Below are 20,529 nucleotides of genomic sequence, written 5' to 3'. Positions count from 1 at the left end.
CAACAAACAACCATTTGTTTGGATTTAATTAGGCAGGAAAAACAGTGAAGTAACAAATCTGTAAAAAAAAAACACCAACCCCAATTAAATTTTTAAAAATGGTGACCGTACGAACTTAGCTTGTTTTTGCTGTTTAGTCTTTGCATATGTCAAAATATCTCCACTAAGTTTTATGTTAATTTGCTGTTCACCTATGTAGAGGCATCTGCAGCTTTGGTGTAGTTGGTTAGGAGCGCGGACTCTAATCTGGGAGAACCGGGTTTGATTCCGCACTCCTCCACATGCAGCTGCTGGTGTGACCTTGGGTCAGTCACAAGTCTCCCTCAGAGCTGTTCTCTGAAGAGTGGTCCTCGAAAGAGTTCTCTCAGCCCCACATACCACACAGGGTGTCTGCTGTGAGGTTCTGAGACTCTTTCGGGTAGTGAAGGGTGGGGTATAAATCCAATCTCTTTTTTTCCCTATATATTTGAACTGGTAACTTCCATTTCAGTGTATCTGATGAAGCGTGCACGCACGTGAAAGCTCATACCTTGAATAAACTTTTGTTGGTCTTAAACGTGCCACGGGACTCAAAATTTGTTCTCCTGGGAAGAGAAGGCCTTTTTTCCCCACACCAGATGGCGCTCTTGCCTCTCCTGGGGCCCAGCAGTTTCGTGCAGTCCTTGAAACACATGCAAGGTGCTAAAATTTGAGATTGCAAAGATCTGTAACCCTGAAGTGAAGATTTTTAAACAGTGGGAAGCACGGGTCTCTTCTGGATCTATGAATGAAGCAATAAATTAAAGGATAAGCCATGAGGTTACTGCTGCGCGTCCCCTCTGTGTGCACGGCCATCAGTCAGGTGCTGCTGGGAGGGAGAAGCAGGAAGGAGAAGGGGGGCAGGAGGCTGGATCATTCCCCAAGAATCTACAGGAGATGGGAGATGGGAGGCCTAGGATTGTACGAGCCAAAGTTGACATTCATGGGTGTTCCTGCCAATTGGGGCCATTAATAGCAGCAAACAAAAGCAGGCCTTGCCTTTCTTCAGCTGAAGCCGTGACGCGGGAGCGTGTTTGTTTTCTAAACGAGTAATGAAGTCACGCTAATTCTCAGGTCGATATCTGACAAAGCCCCGTCTGCAGAGCCAAAAGCAGACAAACTCAGCTCAGGCCTGCGATCACAGCGTAAAATGTGTGTGTGTTTGTGTGTGGCCGGGTGACACACAGAGAGGACGAGTCCTCCAAGAAGCACGTTTCCCAAGGCATAACAGCAGAAGAAAGTCCACACCAGTGTTCCCTCTAAGCTGACTTAGTGTGAGCGAGCTCACAGCTCTTTAGCCTCCGGCTCACACATTTTTCTCTTAGCTCGGGAAGGGATGGGGCTCCAGAGCACACTAGTTTATGCCGTGGCCAAATCGCTCGCTCACCACTTTTAATGCCAGGAGCTCACAAAGTAGAATTTTTGCTCACAAGACTCCACAGCTTAGAGGGATCATTGGTGGCCACACTGCCTGACTACAAACAGCCAATACCAAAGTGTTTGTCATGACCTCCGTTAGGACCGAGCGGGGCCACTGAAACGAGGGTCCCGGAAGACTGGTCGACAAACCGGATGCTCACAGTCCAGAGCCATTCCTGCCTCCTACGGCCGAAGTGGACCTTTCGCTTACCAAACTGGAAGTTGGAGTAGTTGGGGCAGACGTGATAGCAAGCGCTGAGGACGCCTTCCATCATCAGCGCAATCCCCATGGCGTAGAAGAGGCCAAAGTGCTTGGGGATGCCGTATTCCTGAAAGGGAGGCAGGCAGACGGGAAAGAAGAGTAACGTTCATTCATTCGTTCCATCCATTAGCGCTTATGGACCCCCCGGAGGAGTCCATCAAACCACTGCAGGCCGTTAGAAACCCATCTGTCAAACGCCAGGCTTTAAGCTCTAAGCTGAATGCGATCGTTGCTGTTGGTGCTCTTTTACAATGCCAGCGTTCATCTGAAGAAGGCAGGCATTGTGCGCCAAACGCCAGCTTGCCGGTATGGCCGTTCGAAACCCTTGGCTGGATCCTTTGCTGCCAGCCCGGGCCACACGCACAGACAGAGGAGGACAGACTGCCTGTGCTAGCCAGGAGCAACGAGATCCTAACCTGGGAAGGCCACACAGTGGACCGGGACGACCACCAACCGTCTGGCAGCAGGTGAAAAGCTCCCTGTGTGGCATGGACTGGCCACTCTACACAGCCCTCTGGCCCTGTGGCAGAGCTGAACACGGCAAAAGGGCTCGTGTCGCTGCTTGGGATCCAGGGCGGGAGCGCAAAGGATCTCACCTCGCTTACTTCAGGGATGGAGGAATCCGAGCCCTGCCCCACCACGGGGTTAGAATTTGCCACACTGAACGCTTTTGATCAGCTACCAGCAGGGGTCATTTCCTGCAGGAGCGCACAGGAGCGGAGCTCCAGCAGTAAAGAGCCCAGGGGGTGGGCACATGCAACAAGCCCCACCCCCTGCTCCCAGCAGCCCTCAGTCAGAGCAAGAAGCTGCCAGGTAAGTTGCAGAGCTCCCCCCACACCCGCCCCGGCCCAAAACAGTCCAGTGGCACCTTTAAGACCAAGTTTTATTCAGGTACAAGCTCTCCCTCCTCTGCAAGGACAGATCTGCATGTCCCCCCCCCCCCCCAATAGCTAGCAATTCAAAACAGTCCAGTGGAACCCGACCGGTGGGTGTTGCCTTCTGCCACACTTCCGGTGATGTCAGGGGGTGTGGCATATGCAAATACGTTATGCTAATGAGTTATGCAAATGAGCTCATGCACCTCTTTTTCTACGAAATGACCCCTGGCTACCAGTCTCTTGTTCAGAGGTCCCGCAGATCTCCCTGTGCTGTAGTTCTGAGAACAGCCTGTTCCTCGTAGTTTGACTCGGGACATCAGTTGGTACAGAACCAGAACTTTTGGTCCCTGTAGATTTTCCTGGTACCAGTTCAGAGTCCTAAGCCCTGGAGGTAGAGCCAATGGAATTCTCCCGGAGTTCTTTCTAACAATGCAGGTTTCACCGCCAACATTATTATTATTATTTTATTATTTCGTCTTAGATTCGGGAGGGCTCCCCCAGGGTCATCAAGTCCAACCCTCTGCCAACTCAAGAACGACGGCTACAGTATCTCCAACAAGTGGGCGTCCAAACAATACTTCAAAACCTCCAATGACTAAGAATTCACCGCCTCACAAGGGAGACTGTTCCAGTACTGAACATTAACAATGGACATTGGTGATCCATGTACTCGGAAGAACAGGGTGGGGAGAGGCACAAAACCCTTCTCACCCCACACTGTACAGGCTTGGGGAGGGGGGGGAGAGAACAGGTAGACTTTTCACAAGACATTGCAACACCGCAGAAATCCCCCACAGGCCATGTGCCATTTAGTGACTAATCATTTCCACACACGCGGAATAATATACTTTGAATCCACTTTCAATGAACTTTAGTGATTGTTTGCAAGTGGATCTTCACGTTTCACGCAGTAAAATTCAGTTGCAAAGTGCACTGGAAGTGAAAAGTACATTATTCAGCATGGGCGGAAGAGCAGCCAGTTCCAAATGACACCTTGCATTCCTTCAATTGAGCTGAGTCCGACTCTCCCTGCAGCCACGCGGAAGCTCCAGGGATCTGCTTTTGAGAGGACTGCGAGAGCCTCACTTATCTTGGGATTGTGTGAGGTGAGAAGGTGCTCCCCCTCCCGTGCTGGTCTCCTGAGTTGAAATTGGACCCTGCCCCCCCCCCCCCAGGGGTGTGTGTTAGAATTATTTGCCCCATTTCGGAGTGGCAACTTTTAAGAAGAAAAAAACGTGAATCAGCCAGGGTGTGCAGGGGGCTGGGGCTATTTAACCCTTTCCCTTCTCTCAGACGGTGCACTTTAGCACAGTTCCTTGCACCTATCTGTCAAGCCTGACACAGAAAAGAGCTGACTGTCGCGATCCACAGGCCCAGCCCTCCTGTCGGGGCCCGTTCCGTACCATCGTGTAGATGTCTTTGTTTTCCAGGCAGCGTCGATGGAGAATGTCCCGGCGCAGGACGATCAGCAGGAACAGGAAGCCCAGCAGCACGTGGCCCACGTTGCTGAGGATGTTGTTAAAAGCGCTGCAGAGAAGGAAGAAGAGGGGTGGGGCCTCCTTGGGATATAATGCCAAAGGGATATAATGCCAAAGGGATATAATGCCACAGAGTCCACCCTCCCCATTTCTCCAGGGGAACTGATCTCTGCAGCCTGGAGATGAGCTGTCATTCCGGGAGATCGCCAGGACCTTCGTAGACGCCAGACTCTCGTGACGGTGTCACATGACCATTGTGATCATCCTGATGCCCGTGTGAAAAAAAGATCCCGTTGCCTTCATTAGGAAGCCGACGCAGAACTCCCAGACCCAGCACGTGCCCCCCACTTACCACTCTGCATACAGAATGAGAAAATGTCCCACCTGTTTGCACCCTCCATCCCGCTCCCAAAGAATGGAGAACAACCGTAGAGCTCACGTGACGCCCCAGGAGAGACCCACACCTACCTCAGGACCCCCAAGGGGTGAGCGCAAAGGAAGTTATAATAGCAGATGTCCTGATTCCCTGTCACATTCACCACCTAGAAAGAAGAAGAGGAGGTTGGATTTCTACCCCGCCCTTCACTACCCAAGGGAGTCTCAGAGCGGCTTACAAACTCCTTTCCCTTCCCCTCCCCACAACAGACACCCTGTGAGGTAAGTGGGGCTGAGAGAGAGCTCTGACAGAAGCTGCTCTTTTTCAAGAACAGCTATGCCAGAACTACGGCTTGCCCAAGGTCATCCAGCCAGGTGCGAGTGGAGGAGTGGGGAATCAAACCCAGTTCTCCCAGATTAGAGTCCGCGCACTTAACCACGACACCAAACAGAGGGACACAGATCGGCACAAGGGAAGGGGGTCACTCCGAATTGTTTATACGGCATCTCAGTTATGATGGTCAGTGGAGAGGCAGAGCAGGGTCGTGATGAAAACAAATAAAGCAAAAACAAACAACAACAAAACAGGCTGATGTCAGGTCTATCCAAGTTGCTGCCCAATCTACCAGCATTCCACTGGCTAGAGCCACCCTCCAGAAGGGAAATTCGTGATCTGAAATTCAACAACTCTAGGCTCTCTCTGCTCTCCTCTTGGCTTAATCGAACTATCCCTCCGTGTAATAACCTTTTTACTGAGGCCAACCCAAATAACACAAAGCGCTGCACAAGCTTTCAAGTTCTACCAGAACCCTTTGTCAAGGGTTCCGTCCCTTCATCAAGGGTTCCACAGAACTCGAAAGCTTATGCAGAGTTTCATGTCACTCAGGCTGTCCTCGGTAAAAGAAGAACAAAGTTCGAGTCTGCTGCAGTGCTCCCTCTAAGCTGAGTTAGTGTGAGCTAGCTCATAGTTTTTTAGCCTCCAGCTCACACATTTCTGTCTTAGCTCAGGAAGGGATGGCTCCAGAGCAAACTGAATTATGAAGCAGCCAACTCGCTCGTTCACAGCTTTAATGCCCATGCAGAGTTTCATGTCACTCAGGCTGTCCTCGGGAAAAGAAGAACAAAGTTCGAGTCTGCTGGCACCTTTAAGACCAACAAAGTTTTATTCAAGGTATGAGCTTTCATGTGCTCACACACTTCCTCAGATACAATGAAATGGAGTTTATCAGTCCATACATATAAGGCAGAGGTTGGACAGCAAATTAGCATACAACAACGGAGATGTTTTAACAGATGCAAACAGGAATAGCAAGCTAAGTTTATCAGGTCACCACTGCTTGGATTTAATTCCGTGGAAAGACAGTGAAGCAAACAAACATGTCAAAATTGAAGATAGATGTATAAATGTACCATTCTTAACTGTGGCATGCTAGAAGTAATTAACCAAGACCTTGTTGAACAAAGTTTGAGACCTTATTGTTATGCTTCATCTGTCTCCTTTAAAGCATGGAGGTAACTAATAGCATCTTTTTCTCTTGCGGTGAGGTGATCTGTAGTGCAGTGTTATATCTCCTCTGTTATCAGACCAGAGAAATGCATTCCAATATACCATTCTAATATTCATTGCACTACATTACAATCAGTATTCTAATCTACTGTTCCAAATAACTAATACACTAAAACAAAGAGGATGTATAGCCTTTCTTGGTGAGAATACAGATGTAAGGACTGAATGAGTTTAGCATATGTAGTAAGATAAGAAACCAATATCCTTGTTAAGTCCTGGGGGGGTTGTGCCACTGGACTCAAACTTTTTTCTACTGCTTGAGACCAACATGGCTACCCACCTGGATCTATCTCAGTAAAAAGATAATTCCATGATTTTTGTTTCTTTTTCAGGATTTTGTGTGGCCTGACATGACTTTCTCCCTTGTTAGCAGAACAGCAGAAGGAAATTTAAGAAAATTTCTGAATTAAATCCAACCCCCTCTTAGCACTCAGCTCTTATTAGCCCCAATCTGACACCACTAGCATTATTCTCACATAGCAGAAGGGAGTGGATATGGGTAATTGATGTGGTTTAACACTTGGTTCTTCCTTAAGAAGGGAGATTGGGTACTACAGTATATGAGAAGAGCAAAGCAGCCTTCTTGATGTGGACACAATCCTTGAAAGATGGGGCATGTTTGATTTCTGGCCTGGATAATATAATTCAGAACAATATAATTATTCTGAACCATCCTGATGTTCGATTCTATTCAAGATATTTTCTACTGGGGGAAAAATGAAGCCGAATTTGCAAATTCTTGGGGGGTGGGGGTGGAGAATGTCTGTAGAGAGACACTCCTGCGTAAACTAGTCATGGGGTTTAAGGATCATGGAGTGCACATTCAGATGCACATAGAAATGAGCATTCAAATATGCTGGTCAGTGAAAGCAACAGGGTGGACAAACATCATCCTCTTTCAGATGCACATCTGATTTAAGAACATAAGAAGAGCCCTGCTGGATCAGACCAACAGTCCATCTAATCAAGCATCCTGTCTCACACAGTGGACAACCAGTTCCTTTGGACCGCCAACAACAGGGCGCTGCGGCTTTCCCCTGATGTTGCCTCCTGGCTCTGGGACTCAGAGGATTGGTGCCTCTGAATGGTGGAGGTCCCCCTCAGTCACCAGGGCTAGTAGCCATTGATAGATTTATCCTCCATGAATCTATCTAATCCCCTTTTAAAGCTGTTTATTCCTGTGGCCATCACTACACTCTCTGGCAGTGAATTCCACGTTTTGATCACTCTCTGTGTAAAGTAGTATTTCCTTTTGTCCATCCTGAACCTACTGTCCACCAACTTCACTGGATGCCTTCAAGTTCTAGTGTTTTGGGAGAGGGAGAAAAAAATTCACTTTGTCAACTCTCTCCACCCCATGCATAATTTTATAAACCTCTCTCATGTCCCCCCTTAGTCATCTCTTTTCTACACTGAAAAGTCCCAGACTCTTCAGCCTTTCCTCATAGGAATTTATGTCTGCAGTTCCTAAAAGAAAGGAAATCAGAAATGTTCTGCAGGTTTTCGGTGGACCATGGGGTGGAAAAAGCAGAAAACTGAAATAAATAAAGATTTTGCACATCCCCCCAAAAGCAGAGCTCTAGAGCAAATACATAAATTTGGGGGATGGGGTAGTGTTGCTGGCGTTTGATGCTCCTTGAGTTTTGCTCAATGGTTAGATGAAGGCTGATTTCGCACTAGAGCTGCCTCGCTGTTGTGCCGCCATTTGCCCCAATTCTATTGGTCAATTTCACACCCGAAGCCATGCAGCTGATTTTGACCCACGGCTTCGCCCGATTTCCCCTGCAGTTTCGTGATCCTGTTTTTTGAGGATCAATGAAACTGCGGACGAAATCGGGCGAAGCCGCGGGTCAAAATCAGCTGCGTGGCTTCGGGTGTGAAATTGACCAATAGAACCGAGGCAAACAGCGGCGCAACAGCGAGGCAGCTCTAGTGCGAAATCAGCTGAATTCTATCCTGCTTCTTTCTAATGCAAAGAAGAAAGAAGGAGCATCACAGCAGAAAACCAACACAGAAGAAGTGGAATTTACCAGTTTGCAGAAAGGGAAGGAGGCCAACTGAGGCTGGTTCTGCGTCTGGCATTCGCTCCACATTTCCTCAACATTGAGGAAAAGGTGCAGCTCAAAACCACATTCAGATACCCTGGAGCAATGCCATACTGGCTGCAAAGTCACCCCTGAACGGCCATAAATCTATGCAGAAGGTACCACAAAACCCGATGATCAAAGAAAGTGACAGCGGCATGCAATGCAGAGGGGAATTTTTGTTCCAACGTGGGTTTGCTAAAACAACGGAGGGAAAAGCCAATGCAGGATCGCCCTGAGAGACAGAGAGAAAGTCAGTAACTCACTGTCTGGTACGTGATCACCAGCTGGACCACAGGCAGGGCGTAGAAGACTGCGATGGTGATGATGTTCCTGCAAGGACGGGAGACCATAACAGCGTTAGTTCTTTGAGAGAAAAACATCATTTGGGCTTTAGAGGGCTCTGGTCTTCTTACTGAAATGCACTTAGAAAAACAAAACACTCCTGTGGAAGGGGCAAAGGCGAGCGGCAGATGGGCACCAGCGCTGCCCACATTATAAATCAAACTTATCCCTCTATGGTATAAATGTATCACCTTCCTATCAACCCTCCAGCTTGCAAACCTTACATCCACCTCTCCGTTGCCCAAGGAAGATCATTCCCTACTTTGAAGCGACACCAAGATTTGGCAATGGAAGTTCCACCAAGCAATGTATCTGTTCACCAGGGCTATTTTTGGTCAGGAACGCACAGGAACGGAGTTCCGGCTGGCTCCCGAGTTGGCCACGCCCAGCAGGAACTCATTAGCATAATAGGCCACACCCAACAGCAGGAACTCATTAGGATTGGCTACTTTTAGAGTGTGTGGCCTAACATGCAAAGGAGTCCCTGCTACAAAAAAGCCCTGGGTTTTGACAACAAACAAGGTAAACAGAAGCAAAAGGTGGGTGTGGCTGGATGAACACACTTCTGGTAACATGGGAATGTGGCCTAATATGCTAATGAGTGGTGCAGTCAGGGGATGTGGCCTAATATGCTAATGAGTTTCTGCTGCTGGGTGTGGCCTATTATGCTAATGAGTTCCTGCTGCGCTTTTTCTACAAAAAAAGCCCTGCGTGTTCACCAACAGAGGGCAGAGGCGAAAGTAAGCCAGGGTACTGGCGAGGAAGTGATCAAAGTGGTCCCTCCCATTTTCTTTCTGGGGCCCTCCCCCAAGAAAGACACCACTGATAAGAAATTTAAGTTACTTTCCCCTGACAGAGCCGCCTTCCAAAGAATGTAGGGCTTAAACCCCTCCTGCCGAAGCCTCGCATATTCATTCCCCTCAAACCCCTACATTTACCTCAATCCAAAATGCAGACCTTCGTTGAGACTCCTCATATAACTTCCCTCATATAACTTCCCCCACTGCTTAAAATGAGTAGCTGAATTCACTCACTCGAACGCACACCTGCACAAGCACCACCCAACCGCAAATTTACAATGGCCTCCTTGTCCATTTTGAGGTGGTTCAAGAAGCAGAAATATGTGAGGAGAAATTGGTTCAACCGACAGTTTGTCGGCACCATGTTGATCGCAAGCCTCCCCTTTGGTTGCGTAGTCTGAAACCATCCCACCCACTTGAAAACTATTTTGAGGTGTTCAGCAGTTCACAGATGGTGTAAAGGCTCACACAGTTCTAGTTTCCATTCACACCCACTATTTGGCTAGGGATACGTAACTGCTTCAATGGTGATTATATGCAACAGTTTATTCTGAGGGGCCAGTGTGGTGTAGTGATCAGAGCCTAGATGAGGTATAGTGGTTTAAGTGTCAGACTAGGATCTGGGAAACCCAGGTTCGAATCCCCACTCGGTCATGGAACTGACTGTTACACGGAGAAAAACATACCATTATTATTATGTGTTTCTATAGTACGCGTTAAGCAGAGAGGGTGCATTTGGATTGACCTTATGTGAATTTTGTAAAAAGTCATGTCAGTCCTAGACGCTGATGTTATTGTTATGAGGTTTATTTACCTACCTGGAGATTAGGTAAAGTGGAGGTAAGTGCCAAGCCAAGTTATTCCTGGCACTGTGCATTAACCGTCACTGTAGGATTGGATTCAATTTTTAGAAGTGGGTTGGTCCCAACTGAATCTCAGAGAACACGGGACATTTTCCAGCCAATGCAGATCATCTGCTATTTGAGTTAGCTGTCTGCTGCGTGACACGGGGCCGTTCTCTTCCCAGCTATCCCACCGGCTTCTGGGAAATGGTGCTTTCCTCACACTCACACTGCAAATGCTGAACTGTGGCCACAACTTGGGGATAGTCTCTTGAAAAGCAAGATATAATCAAGGCGGTGTCATCAGAACAGACTGCGCTTAGACTGAGGTGGCTGTCAAGTACTTACCAGAAATAGATTTTATACTTTTTGCTGACAATCCTCCGGTCTTTCCTGGACAAATCTGAGAGATAGAGGAATACCTAGGAAGAGGGGAAGGCAGGAAGAGCAGGACGGTTGGTGTGGTACAGTTTGCAGTGCTTTTAAGGGACTGGAAACAGGCTTGCAAAAAGCCAGGGAGAGCACCACGAACGTATGAGTTGAGAAGTCCCTTTTCTCATCCCCCCAAGATACATGTTAGAAGCAATGTTCCCTCTAAGCTGTGGAGTCATGTGAGCAAAAATTCTACTTTGTGAGTTACTAGCATTACAGTGGTGAGCGAGCCATTTGGCTACTGCATTAAATTGGTTTGCTCTGTAGCCATCCTTCCTGAGCTAAAACAAAAATGTGTGAGCTGGAGGCTAAAAAACTCTGAGCTAGCTCACACTAACTCATCTTAGAGGGAACAGTGGTTAGAAGCAGGGCTTTTTGGTAGAAAAAGCCCAGCAGGAACTCATTAGCATAATAGGCCATACCCAACAGCAGGAACTCATTAGCATATTAGGCCACACCCCTGACAGCACAACTCATTTGCATATTAGGCCACACACCCATGTTACCAGAAGTGTGGTCATCCAGCCACACACACTTTTTGCTTCTTATTCTCTTTACCTTGTTTGTTGTCAAAACCCAGGGCTTTTTGCATGTTAGGCCACACACCCCTAATTGTAGCCAATCCGAATGGGTTTCTGCTGTTGGGTGTGGCCTATTATGCTAATGAGTTCCTGCTGGGCGTGGCCAACTTGGGAGCCAGCCGGAACTCCGTTCCTGTGCGTTCCTGCCCAAAAAGAGCCCTGGACTAAAATCTCCTTCCCAACTCCAAGGGTCAAGGAAGTTCCTGCTTTGGATAGACGCAGATGCCACCCAAGAGGGTCAGCGTAAGGCCCAAGCTTGCCTCCGTCACTATTTGAATGGCTATACTGCTTCCCTATACATTTTCTAGGGGGAGTCATTCGGGAAAATCATCAGGGTTTTGAATTCCTTCATGGAGTGCATCCACCTAAAGTAGTGGCAGGCCTGTAGCTATCTCTGCCACCTTTCTTAAAGGCACAGCTCCACAAGAATTTATCCTGTAAATGCTCTTTTCAATTATTTTAAAACGTTTTTTAAAAAGGCGTGCACTCCTTTAAGTAGACTGAGGTGCTGTAGCTGACTAATTCCCACACTGAGCAAGGGGGTTGGAGTAGGTGACCTCTAGGATCCCTTCTAACTCTGTGTTAAGACACTGGTCTCCTTCAAGAGAGTTTTCCTGCCTGTTAGCCTTCTTGACTACAGAAGTCATCACTTCCACCTGCCGGCTTGTTCTCAGTACTGTTACTTAGGCTGGCAGAAGTGATTAAATTGCAGCAGCTGAGAACTGTCATCTCAAGTGGTTGACAGCCTGCAATTTACAGATCTATCCTGGTAATCGCTTTCTGGTGGCTAAATGGATTTTCTCTCTGCACTGAGAACTTCAGCCCCACCAGGAAAAAAATTTGCCCCACAAGCCACAAAATCCTGGCTATGGGCCTGATCAGTGGCCTTTGGCTCATGGGTTTAGCAACCCACATAGGAGCCCCATCTGCTGGATCGTGAGTCCTACAGAAACACCTTTTTGCCTTTTTGGAAAGACCTGCTGCAAGGGTGCAAGTGCAGAGAGCAAGCCACGCCTCCTCTCAACTACGCTGGAGGCAGCGGTACCAGCCAGGTCAAGAGCAGCAGGAAGGCCTATTGCATATCACTTCTGACACCACACCAAGCACCAGCGCGTGCTTGGGATCCCCTCTCTGGCGCCTCGCAGCCTGCTGCGGGTCAATCAGGGAGAGGGTGCAAGTGTCCCTCCTCCATCTCTGCGCAGGAACAGAATGAGTTCTTGACGAGCCGTAAGCCACCAAACGCAAGTAAATGAAACAAAACGGGAAGTAAAATCAATAGAGCATTGTATACCAAATAAAAATAAATAATGAGCCTGCAGAATAAAAGATCGGAAGGGCGGTCTCCTTCTGCATGTCATCAGGCAGCCCATCTGTTGGTTATGCCACCACTTGTGGTGGCCATCTGTTGGTTATCAGGCAGCCATCTGTTGGTTATCTTAGGGTGGCCCGTCTTGCACTGCCCAGAGCTTGGGTCTTTCCATCGGGCTCTGTGGAAGGGTCTCCCTCCATGGAGAACTTCAGGAGGCACTGCAAGGCCTCCCTTTCTGTCAGGGCTTCTGGGGGGGGTTTGAATGGCAGGCATCTTTTACGAGGGGGAGGGATTTGGGGTTTGCTATTTTATTTTTGCTTTTAACTGAAAAGGTTTCTTTATTATTGCAAGCCACTTTGAGCCACAAAAAAAGGCAGGATAGAAATGTTTGAATAAACAAACAGACAAAGAGAAAGGCTTGAAACCTAACTCATTGGAGACCTCACTGAAATCAAGAGGGTTTCACTCGGTGCCGGAAAGCCATCAGGCAGAATTCCAAGTGAGGTTCTCTGGCCAAGGATCTCCCTGAAGGGTCACCATGAAGATGATTCTGGATGCTGCAGACCATGAAAAGGACCTTAGTAAAGGTAAAGGTTCCCTTGCTTGAAAGCCAGTCGAATCTGACTCTAGGGTTGCGGTGCTCATCTCCGTTTCAAAGCCGAAGAGCCAGCGCTGTCTGAAGACATTTCCGTGGTCATGTGGCCGGCGTGACTAAACACCAAGGTGCACGGAACGCTGTTACCTTCCCACCGAAGTGGTCCCTATTTATCTACTTGCAATTTCTTGCTTTCGAACTGCTAGGTTGGCAGGAGCTGGATCTAGAGACGGGAGCTCACTCCATCACGCAGCACACTCGGGTCTCGAACTGCTGAACTACCGACCTTCCACAGCCTGCAGTTCAGTGTCTTAACCACTTGAGCCACCACAGTTCCACGAAAGGGACCTCGGACAATACCAAAATATTGGGGAGTGGAGAAGGATGGTACGCGAGAGAGGCCATCCCTACTACATGTGACCCGTAAGCAGATCTCACCTTCGTGCGGATGACATTCTTATCGTTATCAATTTCGGGCATGGTATCAAAGTCGCTTTCCTCTTCCACTGAGCTGTCCGTGTCAGAGCCACAAGCAGCCTTATGGCCCAACGGAGATAGCTGCTGGCCCCCGCTGGAGCTTGACTCATCTGGAAAGAAGGCAGGGATATTTGAAGGACAGCCTGATTGTGGAGAATAAATTACTGGCTCCTTGCCCAGAAGCGAATCCCGTGGAATCACACCTGGTGGGCGAGCATTTCTGAGAGGTCTGCCCTCAGAGGAGCTGGCCGTGGCAGAGCCCCTTCTGTTAACACTGTGTGACTAGTCACTTGACGAGAATCACACACATCCAGGCCATCGTTAGGGCTGGCCTCTTAAATGGGCTCAGCCCACGTGAACTGAACTTGGCCCGAAGATATAATTCACAGTCTCTGGTTTTAAAACTCTCGCCAAAATTCATAGGAAATGAGTAAATTCACTGCATGCAGCAAGCCAGCCGGCCCCGCAGGCCATCTTGAGGGAGAACGCTCTCCCACCCTCATCTTAGCCTCTCATCATTCCACCTCTGGCTGTCTCCTGCGAGCCGCTGCTCTCAACCACCGACGTGTAAGATCGGTCCCAGCTACACAAGCCACACAGCTATGTCTGCCGGGGTCTCTGGGGTTCCGTACCGTACCTATAGCTCCATAGCTGCTTCCCTCAGCGGTGCTGACAGTGATCGGCTGAGAAGACGTCGCTGCCCCAGACCCTGCCATGGAAGAAAGAGGAATGCTTGGCCTCCCATTCCCATCTGGCTGCTCCAAAAGCCGCCCCCCCACCCCCACACACGCAGAGCACAGCAGACTATCCAACCTGACCAAGAAGCCCGGAGGGGGCCTGAGGTGACAGAAACACTGTCATTTCTCAGAAGGAGCCTTAGAGAAGGAGCTGGGCACCGTTCTCCTCCTTTCCTCTAGCTCAGGGGTCCTTTTTGAGCCTGTGAGCACATGGAATTCTGACTCAACTTTGAGGGCACAGCCACAAAATGGCTGCCACGGGAGGCAGAGCCAGCCGCAAAATGGCTGCCCCGGGAGGCAGAGCCAGCCGCAAAAATGCCTGCCATGGGAGGCAGAGCCAACCACAAAAATGCCTGCCACGGGAGGCAGAGCCAACCACAAAACAACTGCCACGGGAGGCAGAGCCAGCCGCAAAATGGCTGCCATGGGTTACCTTCAGTTACACAATGAAGACCATCGTACAGTAGGGGTAGCTGCAGCCAACGTTTTAAAACATTTCCACAGCCAATCAGAAGCTTTGCTGGGCAAAAGCTCCACCTGGCCCTGATGACTTCCTAAAAACATTTGGCAGGCGCCAGAAAGGTGAAAATGGGTGCCATGGAGCCCACGCACACCATTTTGAGGACCCCTCCTCTAGCTCTATGCCACTTCCCACCCCACTCTGATGAACTGTTAAGTCTCTCACATTTGTCACGTCTACCCCACTCAGAGTTTGGACCACATTTCTACTGTCGAATGGGCAAGAGGGAAGGGAGAGACAGGCTCATTCAGATGTCCTTCTGAGGGAGGAAAACAAAACGCAAAGGAAGCATCGCTTGACAGCTGAGGGAATCCCCCACTGCTCCACTCCAAACTGAAGGAAGGAGAGAATGGGTGCTTGACACCCCCCATCTCTTCACAGGGAGGCTGCAGGGTCCAGAGAACAAGCCCATGTCTTCAAGCTCCAATTTCACACCTCTCACAGTACACATGATGAACTGGACCGCAAGGTTGTACAGCTCAGTCGCTAACCCTCAGACCGCTTATGCGATCCTACTGGAGCATGGGCTGGCTTTGGAACAGCAGCTGAGAGGCAGGGAACCAGCTGAAGCATTCTGCAGCCGGATCGCCCAGCGATTTCAGACCTACTTCCTCAACACCTGGGGTAGCCATGAGTCACTCCTGACCAGCCAGCAGGCCACGTCGCCCGCTGTTTGCTTAGCAAGGTGTGATGGAACAAAACTGGTTTCTTCCTCACAGCCAAAAGACGGAGGGAAACAAAAGAGGTTGCTCAGCAACCACGTCTGGGGGAAGGGCTCTATCCACAGGGCCTGCTGAGGTCCTGAAAAGACAGCAGCCACAGTGGCAGGAGAACTCTAAAATTGGGGGGTGGGTGGGGGCGGAGAGAGATTATGGGCATCTTTATCCTCCCCCAGTACTCCAGTTGACAACAAAGGAGAAACCCTGGACTCATCCCTGCCCTGTTTTCTTGTTCAAGCATAAACTTGAGAAAGGTCAGAGGGTTTTTTCCCCCGTCAAAGGTACTGAAGGCAGTCCTGCCTTTGGTGGGCTGTTGGACCCAGGAAGTCTCATTTAGCATTCTATATCAGAGGAGAAGAAGAAGACGAGATTGGATTTATACCCTACCCTTCACTCAGAGTCTCGGAGCGGCTTACAATCTCTTCCCCTCCCCTCCCTACAACAGACACCCTGTGAGGCAGGTGGGGCTGAAAGAGCTCTTTTGAGAGCTGCCCTTGAGAGAACAGCTCCGAAAGAACTTATGACTGACCCAAGGTCACACCAGCGGCTGCATGTGGAGGAGTGGGGAATCAAACCCGGTTCTCCCAGATTAGAGTCCGTGCTCCTAACCACTATACCAGACTGGCTCTCTATTATTAGCCCAGTGCATTAGAATCACAGTTACCATCCTGAGGACTGGCACCTCCGCTGGAACTCTTCCTCCGACCCCTGAAATCAATCACAAACAAGGCTAATTGCCCATCAAAACTCCTCAGCTCTCAACATCCTCTGAACAAAGTGAAGGGTTGCTGCCCACTTATGCTTTAAAAGGTAGAATCAGGCCAAGTCACACATTACCAAGTCCACACAGCCCAGATGGGGACCCCAGGAGGACTTTGGGTCAGACACGCACCTGGAGTTCCACGCTGGGAGCTGAACTCCCAGGCTTAATCTGGATCAGAATCACAGCATGCCAGCAGAAGGAGCTTCAGCCCCCCAACCACGCTCTTTCCCCAATCTGAAAGGACCTTGGAGAGCCAGTGTTTGATCCACTGGGGAAACTTACATGTAGCCATCATTATGAATACATTTCCTGGCTGGGGGAAACTAAGAGCTCCCCAGGGTTGTTTTGGGTTGGGAAAACAGTACAGAGGCGGTGGGGGGGGGAGGCAGGCTAAAGGCCCTTCTTACACGCTGTGGTCCTGATCTGCATCAAACACCTGGACATCGAGTTCCCACCTGGGAACTCCCAGAACACACCTGTCCAGGTGAGGAACACATGGATATTGCAATGTGGGAATCAGCCCTCTAGACTAGAATAGGTTTGAATTGGATTCAGAAAATCTAGCAATGTCCAGGCACAGCACGGTCTGGGCAGAACCAGCAGCAGGATGCTAAAGGCACACCCTCATTTCCACCTTTCTCAGGTGTGGAGGACGCCAGAAGTATGCGTTTGGGGCTTGGTGCCTGACAGACTCCAGGAACGGCCACTTTACTTATAAACCACATTGGCTGTGAAAATGTGCATCTTCCTGGAGAGAAATGAAGCAATCGTTTTTTACAAAGGCTTCTTTTTCTCCATTCAGAAGAGTGCCAAACCAGTTGAGTCCTCTTCTCTAGACTGACTCCAGGAAACAGAGACTGAGGCAAAGGCTTCTCTTCAGTGAATGGAGTTTGGGAGCAAAGGCCTCACTTCAGCAAATGGAAACACTTTAGCAACTGGAGACTGAGGCAAAGGCCTCACTTTAGCAAATGGAGACTGAGGCAAAGGCCTCACTTCAGCAAATGGAGACTGAGGCAAAGGCCTCACTTCAGCAAATGGAGACTGAGGCAAAGGCCTCACTTCAGCAAATGGAGACTGAGGCAAAGTAAATGGAAGCACTTCAGCAAACAACAGACTAAAGGCCAGTTCAAGGTATTTTGTCACCCTAAGCAAGGTACGCCCATCACCTCATCACCTTTTCAGACTTGCCCTGGCCAGGTCAAAGACAAGCCCCTGCAGCAGTGGCCCAGCCGCAGGAAGGGGGCGTCAGTCACCTCCTGAGTTACCAATGGCTGCCAGTTAGCCAAGCCCCTATAGGGAGTCCTCCTCATCGTATCACCCCAAGCACCCTTGTGTGTCTTGGCCAGAGAACCAGCCCTGAGCTGCCAACATTAAGACGGCTGAAGAAAGCCTCACCCACCTGAGGTAGTGAACAAAGGCAACAACCAGTGAGCCCAAGTAGAACGAGAAGAAACTCAGGAAGCTGAAGAGGATGGCGTGCACGTAAACAGACTCTGGGGGAAGGAGAGGAGACCTTCTTTCAGCACACAAAGGGGAAAGCCATCACCTGTCTCTCTGCCGTTCTGCTCCTAAAACACTCTCCCCAAAGCCTCATCTCCTTCTTCAGAACAAAGTAACTGGAAAGGTTTTCTTTATTACTTGAAGCATTTATTTATGTCCCGCCTCTGAATGAGATCAGCAGGGAGCAGATACAGCGGATCCTATGCCACACGGCCCCCAGAGAAGCAGTTCCATGAACGACAGCCATTTTCTAATCTTTTCACAGTAGGGTTGCCAGGTCCTTGGCTCTCACTGGTGGGGGGTGGGAGGGAGTTCCCCAGGAGTGGAGGGGGCAGGGCGACGTTGCCATGCACAACGTCCCCGACATGATAATGTCACGTGGAAGTGACATCATTGCGCCGGGGATGTCGCGCGGCGACGCTCTGGTATTTTGGGCAAAACTCTATGGTTACCGTAGTTTTGCCCAAAATCCCGGAGCGTCGCTGTCACTGGCTGTTGTGGGCGGGGCTTCCCCCACAGGCCGGCTGGCCCGCGGTGGATAGGAGCCCATAAAATTGGAGAATCCCCTGCTCCCTCCCGGGGCTGGCAACCCTATTTCACAGCCCCCCCTATTTATATAGATGTCAGCTCCCAACAGTACACTCATCTTTATCAGGCTAATCCTAAGGAGTTGGGCCAGGAACATTAACCTTTAATGGAAGGCACAACTGTCACTTCTAGTGTCTTCATCCGCTGGAGGTTCCAGGTATGGTTAGTCCCTGTAACAAAGAGATTGGAGGAGTGAGGAGGGGGAAAAACTCTAGAATTACTTCTGGCCTTTGTCATCTAACATCCATGCCAAGGAGTAGCTTTTTACCCCATGCCTTGGATGCTTGTACAATCCCTTGCCGGCACAGGGACTCCACCAAGACATAGCGGGACTTTTTGAATAACGGCGGCTTGGTCATGACAGAAAAAGGCAGGATACATGCATACCAATAAGCCAACTGACAGATGCATGGGTTACGATCACAACCATGGGGATTTGTGTGAAATTGGTTCCAAAGCTCAATGCACGCACCTTTTGCGAAAGGGGTCCTTAGGCTATGAACAAAAGCACTTTCCATTTGTTACTCTGTGAAATGTAAACTGCAAAATGACTACTGCTGTATTTGCTGTGAGAGCTGCCGGGGAGGTGGGAACAGGGAGAGCATGCCAGTGTTCACAAATACCCTACTGAATAGGGCCTATGCTCTCTTCTCCCCAGCTCATCGTCCACCCAGCGATTTGAAAGCCTCGGCGAGTAGATAAAATGGGAACAACTCCTGTCAAGCAACACACAGAGAAGAACAATCCAGCAGATGGCACTGACCGGAATGTCCAGAACACCTCTGCAGGGGGCCGGGCTCCGAGGCCACAGTTGTTGCCCTGGCTGGAGCTCGGGGTGACCGCTGGGCACCCAACAGGCCTTCAGCCATGGAGGCCTCGCCCCCTCGGAGCATCTCCCGGAGGCCCTGGAGGCAATGCACCATGCAGTTACGGCGTGTGCAATTAAAAATGAATTATATGTTGTCTTTCCTATCCCCTATGAAACATTGTTAGTCCCCTGTCTAAAGAGTAACTGTAAATCACTTTGAGCCCACTTGTGGGTAAAGCGATTAATAAATCGAAAGCATTATTATTATTATTATCATCATCATCATCATCATCATCATCATCATCATCATCATCATCATCATCATTATTCCATGAGCATGTTTGTACCTGTTTGCAGGCACCATTCCCCACACCCCCTCCTGCTTTGAGTGGGGAAAAGGGGCCACGTCCTTGGTGATGAGGCAACAGGGACAAAACTCCCTTGTATTAGGATGCAACATCGAATTAACTTTCCAAGGGAATTCGTGTGAGGCAGAGGAATACCTGGTCTTCCTCTCTAATTTCAGATTCCCCCCCCTGTGCATCTATGTGTGCCAAGTCCTGCACACAGAAGTTGTTGCTGTCTTTTCATTAGAGCTTAGTGCCTTCGAGGGGCTGAGCAAATGTCAGTTCTTATGACGATCTCTTAGTATGAGCTTTGGTTTGCAAAACTGAGAACAGTTTGACTCCATCCTTTTTTGGATGGATTTTTTTAAATTGCCCATATCTCACCCGATTACTGTGTTATGTTCTCTGCTGGGAGCCTAGTCACTTTACTGCTGGTTTTAGTCCAGATTGATGCCCCTTTTGTGATCAGTTTAATGCCAGTTTTACAACCAATGTGATTAGTGTTTTGTACTGTTTTATGATCTTATCCCTGTTTTGCAGTATTCCAAATCTCTCCTCTCCGCTCCTCTCCTTGCTTGGAGCCCAGATCTGGGCACAACCGCCTTCTGGTAGACAGTAGATCTTATCCGTAGCTTCTGCCCAGGACACAATTAAGGGGACATCAGAGGACAGATTTTCTTTCCTGTGCTTAGCTCTTTGCATGATCGCTGGGTCCAGTTTGGGAGGTGGGCTCATTTACACAGATCATGTATTTATGTAAAGACCACACACAGGATAAGGGTGTGGATTTCAAAAATTACAGTTTTAATTTCATATCAGAATGCTGGGAAGGGCATGGTTGTCATTTGCATTAAATACTGGGGGTATAGTTACCATATTGGAAAGTTGTGTCAGGAAATATTTCCATTTTAATTCATACCAGATGTCCCCCCATTATTTCCCATAATAATTATGCCCTTTCTGAAATTACACTATGAGATAACCATGATAATTTTGACGTACCTGCACTGGCCCTCTCCTCAAGGCAATCTTGAAGAATATAAACAGAATCTGTTTTTTACAAAAATATTTATAGTGATATTATA

The 20,529-nt window shown here is 49.0% G+C and overlaps 1 protein-coding gene across 1 annotated transcript in view; it reads right to left on the bottom strand.

Moving 5' to 3' along the window:
* Positions 1-20,529, bottom strand: part of SIDT1 (SID1 transmembrane family member 1) — a 105,515-nt gene that overhangs the window by 17,013 nt on the left and 67,973 nt on the right. The window contains exons 8-17 of the mRNA XM_015412898.1: positions 18,391-18,459; positions 17,601-17,694; positions 16,103-16,146; positions 14,100-14,171; positions 13,424-13,572; positions 10,417-10,490; positions 8,348-8,414; positions 4,524-4,597; positions 3,981-4,104; positions 1,649-1,766 (exon numbers count right to left, since the gene is read on the bottom strand). Coding sequence (XP_015268384.1) covers positions 1,649-1,766; positions 3,981-4,104; positions 4,524-4,597; positions 8,348-8,414; positions 10,417-10,490; positions 13,424-13,572; positions 14,100-14,171; positions 16,103-16,146; positions 17,601-17,694; positions 18,391-18,459 — 885 coding nt within the window. The remainder of the gene's footprint in view (positions 1-1,648; positions 1,767-3,980; positions 4,105-4,523; positions 4,598-8,347; positions 8,415-10,416; positions 10,491-13,423; positions 13,573-14,099; positions 14,172-16,102; positions 16,147-17,600; positions 17,695-18,390; positions 18,460-20,529) is intronic.

The sequence above is a fragment of the Gekko japonicus genome, unplaced genomic scaffold (genome assembly GCF_001447785.1).
Source record: "Gekko japonicus isolate JY-2015 unplaced genomic scaffold, Gekko_japonicus_V1.1 scaffold1488, whole genome shotgun sequence".
Lineage (NCBI taxonomy): Eukaryota > Metazoa > Chordata > Lepidosauria > Squamata > Gekkonidae > Gekko > Gekko japonicus.
This window is presented reverse-complemented; position numbering and strand designations above follow the sequence as displayed.